The 10,200-nt window shown below is 34.5% G+C and overlaps 1 protein-coding gene across 7 annotated transcripts; it reads right to left on the bottom strand.

Moving 5' to 3' along the window:
• Positions 1 to 3,206: 3,206 nt before the first annotated feature.
• LOC100790138 (uncharacterized) lies at positions 3,207 to 10,091 on the bottom strand. 7 transcript variants are annotated; one of them, XM_014778872.3, is made up of 9 exons: positions 9,973 to 10,091; positions 9,158 to 9,726; positions 8,103 to 8,537; positions 7,403 to 7,922; positions 5,524 to 6,896; positions 5,387 to 5,441; positions 4,311 to 5,301; positions 3,929 to 4,075; positions 3,207 to 3,525 (listed from the first exon to the last, which is right to left on the bottom strand). In XM_014778872.3, the coding sequence occupies exons 2-6, from the start codon at positions 9,714 to 9,716 to the stop codon at positions 5,401 to 5,403; spliced, it is 2,928 nt and encodes a 975-aa protein (XP_014634358.1). In that variant the 5' UTR covers positions 9,717 to 9,726; positions 9,973 to 10,091; the 3' UTR covers positions 3,207 to 3,525; positions 3,929 to 4,075; positions 4,311 to 5,301; positions 5,387 to 5,400. The 7 variants fall into 7 exon arrangements, with proteins under 7 accessions (XP_014634358.1, XP_014634361.1, XP_040874029.1 ...); XM_014778875.3 differs by having other exon boundaries at positions 3,207 to 4,075; positions 4,311 to 4,384; positions 4,800 to 5,301; XM_041018095.1 differs by having other exon boundaries at positions 9,158 to 9,722; positions 9,973 to 10,064.
• Positions 10,092 to 10,200: the final 109 nt, after the last annotated feature.

Raw genomic sequence — 10,200 nt, 5'->3', positions numbered from 1 at the left:
TACTTAAAAATCTCATTAACAAATCTTATTTATTTATTTATTTACATGAGAAAAGGAAAGAAATAGTTGTTTATTTCTTTCATTTGAATAGTTTTATCATTCAAATTTTATTTTTGTATTATACCTTTTGCAATATTTTTTTACAATATTTTTTTTATAAAAAGATTGTAAAAAAAATCTTACAAAAATTACAATACAATAGTTTATATATTAACAATATTTTTTTAGTCCTTATGTTAGAATTTAAAGACTAAAAAAATGAAAAATTTTATTTGAAGAGAAAGACTAAAAATAATATTTTTCAAAATTGAGAATATAAATTTTTATTTAAAGACTAAAAAAAATTAGTAATTTGAGAGACTAAAAAAATCAACTACTTGATAAACGTTTTTTTGTGCCTTGTAGGGTGCTTCCGAATATATGGAATTTCAATTTGAGACTTCGAAATCTTTAAAAATATTTATCTTTTTATTAAAATATACTATAGTTTGCTATATATCTCTATCTTTTGGTTTATCCTCTCTGTCGGACATTTTCAAGTCAGCGATTCAGCAACGTTAACTTATAACAATATATTGTTTGTATTCTTGTGTTGTGTTCATACTTCTTGACGTTAGTGTTACAAACAAATAATTTGGATAATCTCTTTATCGAATTCTTATGTCCTCACTGATTGCGAACAGTTTGATTGTTAATTTGCACATTTACTTTGAACGTAGTGCTAAAGTAAACTAATAAAGCCGCCGCCTTTTGAGTATATTGTTTGTAGTTAATTTGTTAGTAAGATTATATAATTTTATTATGGTAGTTATAAAAACATTATGTAATTTTAAAATCTGTATAATATTATTTAGACCAAGACTTGTTGGTTAATATTTATTTAAGAAGGCAAAGAAAAAAATTAATTTATATTTACTTTTGAATTAAAAATAATAACTTTAAAATGGATATAGAAATTAAATTTCATAAAATAGTAATGATGCATAAAAAGTATTTGGATGATAAAATCACACATTCTAGTATTTTAGCTTATGCAAGACAAATGATAAATATCTATTTCATGTATCTAAATTTTACAATAAATAAATATTTCCAAATATACAATTTATAATGAAAAATTCAATATTGTAGAATAAGAAAATATTAAAATAATTTAAAAATAAAAATACAAAATATAGATTGAAAGAGACAACAGGTTAATAAATAAAAATCCTAAAATGGCTCTCATTGATAAGAAAAACAGTAAAAATGGTTCTCATTGAAAAAAGATCCTAAAATGTTATCGAATACGATCGTTATTATAATCTATATAGAGAGAGGATTTTGATAGTTCTTATAAAAAATTCTGTAATTGTTTTAAATTTTGATTCTTTTGTATACATATCAAGTTAATTTATTTTTTATTATTCATAACTTATTAATATGAAATAAATTTGATTTTTTTTATTTGAAGTCCAATGATTGAGATTTTTAATAGAAAATTAATTTTGAGAAAATATTGTATTACTCTTAAAACAAAATTAGTTTAGAGAGCGTAATATGAGATTAATCTAAATTGAATATAAAAGAAATACTAACAAAAAAATACTGATTAAAACTATTAAGTTATATAGAAAGTATTTAATTTAAATGAATTTAATGTTTATAAAATAATATTATAAATACTTGCAATTAATTGTCATAGTCAAAAGAAAATTCTCAAAATTAAAAACTTTTAAATTCAATTTGAGATCAACTATGTTACAAAGTAGTGATTAAATTATCATTGAGTGAAATGACAAAATTACTTGATTAAGAAACTCTATTTAACAATTTGCAAATAAAAATTGATAAATTATAGTGTTGCTTCTCATGTGCAACTTAACTTCATAAGTTTCATCTTTTTTTTTGTTATACTCATATGTTTCATCTTTGAATTCATACTAGATTATCCAATACCACATCGACATACTAGTTAACACAATTTTAGATAAATATTTACATGCTCGATAGTATTATGTTAAGGAGTTAATTTTATATAAAAAATGATCAAGTTAAACCAATTTTAAGTAACTTTCACATCGAATAACAATTTTTACACTGAACTTTATTACTAAAATGATTTTAAAATAAAAACACCAAACACAAATTTTTACAGACATTCGTCTTAAACATATGCATGTCATCAATTGTTTCCATTACTTAGAAAGGCTGCCACTGAAAAATAATAATACAAAAGCTTACTTAGATTAGCACACCAATAAACTTGACGACAAAACGGGACCAAGATTGTTTGTTTTTCATACTTGGCTGGTATAGTAGGTTAAGTTTGATAAGGACATCGTTTCTATCCAATGATGACGTTTATATATATATATAATTCTCTTCATTAATTATCGTGTAAAACAAAAATAAGTTTCAAAATAATTATTGTTTTAATTTTTTAACATAACATTACTTATTTTTTTGCTTGTAAAATAATAATAAAATTGATTTTATCAAATTACTGTTTTCTTTTATCTATTTATTATATTTTCTTAGTTTGGATAAAAATATCTAGAACAACTCCAGTTAAAAAAAATCTAGAACGATCAATATTTTGAAATGAAAGGAGTATTAACACCTGTAATTGTATTGATGTTAACAATCATCGCAAGAACTTGATAAATGTAAAAATTAAGTGTATTTATGAAAGAAGTACTGAGACACTTTTTTCAAACACTATCTTTAATTAAGAAAAGATCATTAATCGATGTAAGACTCTAAAATTATCATTTCCAAAAATTTCAACCAATAAGAAATTATGTATTATAAAGTGTGATAACTGATAAAGATTAAAGTGTAGACCTATCACTTCTCTAGTATGTGTATCCCACGGCTTAAATTTCTTAGTTCTAAGTCGTGACCAGATCAGATAGGAATGCACACAAGTGCCCTAATAAAAAAAAATCATAGAATGTCGAAAAAAGAAAAACAAATTTCAATTTAAGAGTTGGAATATATTAGATTTGACACACTTTTAATAAACTTCCACTTCAAAATATTATTTTCACCAATTTTAAAACCTTGGTTTTGTGCAGCAAGAAATACATCGAACAAAGTGATTTCACTTTTGATGATGATTACCTACAACTAAGTAGGTCGGTCGTACAACTTAAAATAGGATAATTTTCGAGGAAAAAAGAGGACCAATTCGATAAAAAAATTCCCCAAGGGCCTAAACCATCAAACGCTCAATTAGCCACTAGTTATTTGTATATGTTGAAGGGCACGCATCAACATGTTAAGAGCTCAACAATAACCTAGAATAGTACTACCCATTTCTTTTATTAAGCCGTGCCGAACTATGAACAAACACTTTATGGTAAAAGCCTAAGCGCCAACTGGAGAAGGCATAATAACATCAGGTGACTAGATCAGGTGGTGAAGAGATAAGAAGAAAAGGAAACTAAAACACCAACAGAACTTCCAAAAACAAACTTCACACAATCATCTGGTGAAGAGAATTTGCAGCTGCTCATAAGATCATCATATCCAATGCTTAACCTAACCAAAAAATAAAGAAGCAATGGGAGGAGAAGGGGCAAAGAGAAAACAGGGCTGGGGACGGAAAAAAAGAGCACAAAACAAGGGGATAAACTTAGTTGTGACCCATCAACAGCGGAAAAAAAAACCAGAATTTCTTTAGCACCTCTCAGCAACAAGCTCATTTTTCAAACCCACGATTTAAGTTGTGACACCGTATCAGATCAACACAACAAAAACTCAACTCAACCATTAAGATGACACTGAAAACTACTCAATATGCAAATATTTATAAAGAATGCAAAAACATCAATGTGAACAGGACAACATACAGAACTAAGTAAAGCATGAACAAGACTGACAAAATTAAATTGAAGATCCTACACAAATGGAAGAACCACCCGATAGGTTTACAGAGAATTACCTGTTGAAATCATTTGCGTTTCAGCATTTACTTAAGTAAAAACTGTAACTCAGCCAATTGCTCAAACGCAACATGATGAAACTCATAGCAGCAACATCCAGGTTCAGTTGACCTTTATATAGAAGCTTTACCTAACCATGACAATTTCTTGGGGGGGAAAAGAAAAAAGAAAAAGGAAAAAAAACAAAAGGAAAAATGGGGGGGAAAAGTGCACGACAATATAAGACACCAGATGATGGTAAAAATATTGGAAAACAGTACTTAGAGCAAATGCATTCGTACATAATACAAAGCTAAGCAGCCTCCCATATTGCTCTCAAAACTTACTAGAAGAAAAACAAATAAGCTCTAAACCATAGAGCATCAGAATCTGACTTCATACCTTCAATTACACAAGAGAAAATCAACCCAGCATAACTGTATCTCAAAGCTCCAACAGATTTCAATGAGAATAACCTGCATTTGTTTTGGATTTAACATACCCACCATACCACAAAACATGAGTAAACACAATGGAGCCTATCGTTGGCCACATCAAATAATGATGCTTGCAACTAAACAAGATTATACAACAAAATTGGCCACATCAACTATAGAATCTAGATATGAAAGACTGAGGAGGAGATAAACTTAAATAGCCACTGAAAGTTAAATTTAACATTATTGCTATCTTTAGTCCAATAAGTTTTAGATGCATATAATCGAACACTGGCTAAAAGGGTTTCTCCCTCCGAACTATCATTTTTGAAGAACTAGAAACCAATAATATTCAGACACCACCAAATTTTAAAAATAAATATCAAGACCCAAACATAGTAAAAATTACCTTCAATAAAAAGAATAGTATACTTAAAATAACATTCCAACATACATCAATCAAGCAGTAAAAGAAGCATGATATAAGCACTGCACGGTTGATCATGACAAAAGCATGACACTTCTTGAAACCTTAAACCACACCAACAGCTGTGGGATTCTACACCAGATCTTTACCAATCCGACCTGCAAAAGAAATAAACAATGGAAAATGTTCATAAGGCAACAGAATATTCTGGAGACCAATCAAATAGTGGAGGCATCATCCTCTGAGAATTGTGGTCCTCCTAAGAAGAAACAGTATATTCCTTGGAAAGAACTTGTCAGGAAACCTAAACGAGAATCCTGAATTAGAATACGCTCTTTATCCCTTAATCATTGACAGGTGCAGAAATCTTCAACCACAGAAAACCACAATCTGTGCAACGCTCTTGAAATAAATCTACACTATAGTGACAAGAAATGATAGTAGCCTTGAGTGACACCCTTCTGATTCAAGATTGAATAACAAATCTATACTCAGCTATATTCTTTGATATCATTTAGAACCACCACTCCTGTAAGCAAAGAAAGTAACCAAGCATTAATAATCATACAATACAAGTGCATACTCTTTTTTTCTATATTCAAGTTAGTCATTACCAAGCCAAGTTTGCTTAATACTTTCCACTTCCCACTTTTTCCACTGATATCCATCCTGCAGCAAAGAGGATTCTCAGATTTGTAACATCTAACTAAACATAATTAACGACAATGTTTGACAACAGGACTTCCCATACCTGGGTTATCATCAGCTCCTGCATTTTCACTTGACTCTTCTGACTTGTAGTTACCATTCACTGAAGTCAGTGTCCCGTTATCATTCAGGATTGTTGAGTCCTTTGCAGTTCTAATTGGTTCCTGAAACACATCTCCAAAGAGTTTAGAATTTTCTTCACTGGTAGCATTTTCTCCATCACTCAAATGATGCTTAACTTCAGCAGATCCAGAATCAGATGGTGATTTTCCTTTTGAATCATACTCCTTGTAATTTCCTCGTAAGGGCCCACTCCCATCAAATTGTTCTGATTTTGATTTAGATGGGGTTTTCTTTTGATGCTCTGATTTTTCACCTCTACTTCCATATTTATCACTGGAGTGATTCTTGCCTTCAGGGGACTTTGTCGGTTCAAAGTTTCTCTCATCAAAATTTATATGAGGTGAAGTGTCTCCTTTGTCATGCTTATCTTCTAATGATATTGACCTTGAACGCTTTCTATCACGGCGTTTTGATTTCTTATCTCTATTTTCACCTGATTTATCTTTAAAACGATGCTTCCCTTCAACAGATTTTGACCTGCTCCTTTTAGTATCACGATGTTTTGACTTTTGATTTTTACGTTCATCCTCTCTGACATCAGTTTGATCCCTAGTTTCTGTAGATCTTGATCTGGAGTGCCTTTTATCACTATGCCTTGATCTTCTAGTTCTGTTTTCATCCAATCTCTCAGGAGAACCATGCCTATCATCCACAGATTTTGACCTCAACCGTTTTTTGTGCCTGGATCTACTTTCATCCACTTTTCTTGGGGATGATCGGCTCCTTCTGTGAGGCTTCTCATCCACAGATAATGACCTGGATCGCCTTCTCTCTCTGTGTTTAGACTTTCCATGCGAGATTTCTTCATTTTTGATAGAGTGAAGCCTATCATCTGATGATCTTGACCTTGAGCGCCTTCTGTTTCTTAGTTTTTTTTCATCAATCTTTGGAGAAGACCTACTTCCCCTGCGACGACTTGGAGAGCCAGAATCAGCACGTGATTGTTTCCTTCCTCTATGAGGTGAAGTTTCTCTATGACGTTTTGGAGAAACAGATGATTTCCTTGTATAAGGGCTTACACTCCTACTTCTATTCCTTCTTGAAGCAGATGAATGATGATCAAGTGATCTATCTAAATCTCGTCTTCTGTATCTATCACTATGTTCCCTAATATCTCTAAAGGACCGCCTTTCCCTGTCATAGCTTGAGTAATGATGGGACCTCAAGGGTGACCTAGAGCGGTGATCCTTAGAATGACGAGCAGGTGAATAAGAGCGAGACCTCCTCCTTCTCCGGTAATTGATAGGAGATCTTGACTTTGATCGAGATCTTCCATGAGGAGGAGAGGGCGATCTGCCAAAGGAAATTAAATTTTAGTTTAGACAGAGAACTTTGTAAAGAAGAGCAGAATATGATAACAACGGGTACAAATTTTTTTAAAAAAATCATCGCAAGAAGTGGGCCTCCACGGGGGCCAAACTTTATATCTTAGATTGTTCAGATGACTGCCAGCTGTTAGGTCTGTCAGGACCAGCTGGTTGGTTCCAGTTAGGATAGTTGGTTAAGTGTGACATCTGCTGCTAGTTTCAACTAATTACAACTGTTCTGTAACGACGTAAAAGTACTGTATCTTCCATTACCCCAAACATAATAAGAAATACAGAAACACTTGACAGTTTTCTCTCTATTTTTTGCACCATTAATTCAAACATTATGAGTTCATGCCTCCTACTTCCTATTTAGGACATACTAGAACTGCCCAGAGCAAAAATCAAAGTGCTTGAAGCAATAAAATTTGAAATAAAATCAGGACAAAAAGTATATATTATCCTCTAAACAATTAACAACAGTAATCAAACCTGGACTTCTGCTTTGTCTCTTTCTCTTCAGTTCCAACTCCATCAGGATTCAATTTCTTACTTATTTCTGCAGCTCGGGCTGCTGCTAACTCCGTGGCAGATTTCATGGTTGCAGCCCGGTTAGCAGCCTGCTGTGCAGTCATAGATTGTTGCATAAGCAGTGCTTGCTGGAATTGCATCTGTTGCATCGCAACAGCTTGCTGCATCATCAGAGGAAGAGATGATGAAGCAAGTGAAGAATTCGCAACAGATGGTTTCGGTGGAAGTGATTTTGCCATTTCAACATTTAAAGGGCGCCCCCCAACATCTATGTTGTTTAATGCCAGAGCAGCAGTTGCCTCTTCAGGCTTTGAGTATTCTATATAAGCAAAATGCTTTGAATCAGTGATTGTACATTCAACAACAGTGCCACAGAATCCAAAGAGTTGTTTTAGCTGTTCCACAGTGAGAAGAGGGCTAAGATTGCTAACTTGAAGGGTTTTCTTCAATGCATCATCCTTACTAGCCTTTTCAGGTGAACCTATTGTGGTAGCAAATACAATTAGAAGAAAAAACCAGGAAACAGTACAACACAGCAACAAAAAAGAATATCACAATCAAACATAGTGCAAAATTAAGGAGAGAGAGCTTTCATCATATTAGAATTGTGAAATAAAAAATGTACCACTAAAACAAAAACAAAATTAACATAACAGCATACCAGTGGAATCTTTTGCAGACTGAGCTTGCACCTGAGCTGCATGTGCTTGAAGGGCTTGAGCAGCAACTATTGCCTGAGCTGCAGCCATTGCAGCAGCAGAAGGTGCCATAGGAGCTTGGCTAAGTGTTCCCATTGAGGTTGTTGCAGCCAAGGCAGTCATTAACAAATTATGAGGTGGGTGATTCAACTTACAATCAACTTTCGCACAACGCCCATTAAGGTAATCACGACAAACTTCCCCAAGTGAGGCCCCAATTCCAGGCAAAATAGCACCGCCAGAAGCTCCAGCAACAACCCCTGGAATCATTCCCAACAATCCAGGGAATGCCCCTGAAACTGACCCAGAGTAATTCGGCATGTTGGGCATAGTTTGATTAACAAGATTTGGAAATGAAGATGCAGGAGCTAAACCCAACAGCCCTCCAGTACTATTACCTACAAAACAAATCAAAGCATTGAAAGTTGACCTCCACAAAGATCATTACAAACCAAAAGACATGCATATACACAGCAACAAGGTTATCAACAATTTCTGTGTAAGGAAAAAAATGCAGCATTGTACACAGCATATCACAAATTCAACAGTGAAAAGAGAATCTCAGCAACAAATTGAGGGATTTTTCCATTGAATCCATTCAACTTCAATATTTCTCTCTCTTTTTATTTTTTTGTCACTACCCACCACAACTCCGCCTATGCATAGCCAATCTCAAGCCAATGTAATGGAAGAGGGTCGTGTTAAACCTTCGGCAGCCAACACAACACTCGTTGATATTAGATATACTAAACACAGATCCGTCACAACAGGTAACCAGGGTGTCCTTGATCCATGTAGCCAACCTCACCTGGTGAGATAAGGCTTTCGTTATTGTTTGTTTTATTACTACCCATAATTACATCCTAGTAAAACCAGCTTATTATTACACATATAAAAGGCAACAAAGTGAAACTGCTAACTAACCAAACCAAGAACAACTCAAAACCACATTGAGGCAATACATATATTACATTCAAGCAAAAACTGTAAAGCATAGGGTTTGGTCATGATGTAGTACCTGCTGCACTGAAAAACACAGGAAAGGGACTCCCCATGATAGGCCTCCCATTACACTCAACACTAACCATATAATTCCCTCTCTTTGGCACCACATAAGTCACAGTATAAGTTCCATCCCCCATATCCTTCACCATCCCTTCTTGCTCAGTCCCTCCAACACCCAACCCGGGCGTCACCCTAACCTTGATTTGCGCGCCACCACCGGAAACCTTCCTCTCATCGGCGTCCTTGGCCACCACCACAAAGGAGGACGGAGCGCACGCGGTTCCGCCGGCGATCCCGGTCCCGGCGGCGGTGCACTTGGAGGGGTCCACGGGGCCAATGGGCTTGTGGGCCAGGTCCTCGTACTCCTCCTCCTCGGAGTCGCTGTCGGATTCAGCAACGCTCCCTCCTCCTCCTCCTCCTCCTCCCTTGTCATGTTTGTTCTCCAAAGCCTTGAAGGTGGCCTCGAACGCCGCCTTCGCCGCCGCGTCCTTCTCCGCCTCGCTCTTCAGCTTCGCCTCCTCCGCCTGCTTCATCCAAATCGGCTTCGCAGCGCCCGAACCGCGATCACCCATCAAACCCTACCTTCGAAAAATTGCCACGAATCGCTGATAAATAAAGAAAGAAAGAAATACTAAAACCTAATTTCTGGGAAGGGAGATTTTCGATAAATTAGTGCGGGAAGGACCCAATTCAATAATAATAATTTCCAAGATTTGCAAGATTAGAGAGAAAAGGCGTTGAAATGATTGTTAGGGGGGTTGACGGAAGATGGAGGGTAGATTGGGAAAAGAGAGGAAAAAAATAAAAATGGGAGAAGGCGTAGTGTACCTGTTCGTTGTTGTATTGGAGAGTTGGGCTTTGGCTCTGATGAGGAGAATCAAGAATCAGTCAGGGACAGGCTCTGATATATAAGGAACATGCTTTACTTGTTATAATTTTTTTTTTATAAGTGGGAAAATATTGAATAAATAATATATGGCTTAAATAATTTTTGGATTCATGATATATACACCTGATTTTTATTTTTGTTTTTTAAAGTCTTTGATGTATCAAAAT

This window comes from Glycine max, chromosome 8, assembly GCF_000004515.6.
Source record: "Glycine max cultivar Williams 82 chromosome 8, Glycine_max_v4.0, whole genome shotgun sequence".
Classification (NCBI taxonomy): Eukaryota; Viridiplantae; Streptophyta; class Magnoliopsida; order Fabales; family Fabaceae; genus Glycine; species Glycine max.
This window is presented reverse-complemented; position numbering and strand designations above follow the sequence as displayed.

Excerpts from the sequence above, each read along its gene's own strand:
- LOC100790138 (XM_014778872.3), bottom strand. The coding sequence starts at position 9,716 with ATGGGTGATCGCGGTTCGGGCGCTGCGAAGCCGATTTGGATGAAGCAG. Across the intron at positions 7,923-8,102 it reads GTCTGCAAAAGATTCCACTG|GTTCACCTGAAAAGGCTAGT; the intron begins GTATGCTGTTAT and ends CTACCACAATAG. Across the intron at positions 6,897-7,402 it reads GAGACAAAGCAGAAGTCCAG|ATCGCCCTCTCCTCCTCATG; the intron begins GTTTGATTACTG and ends TTCCTTTGGCAG.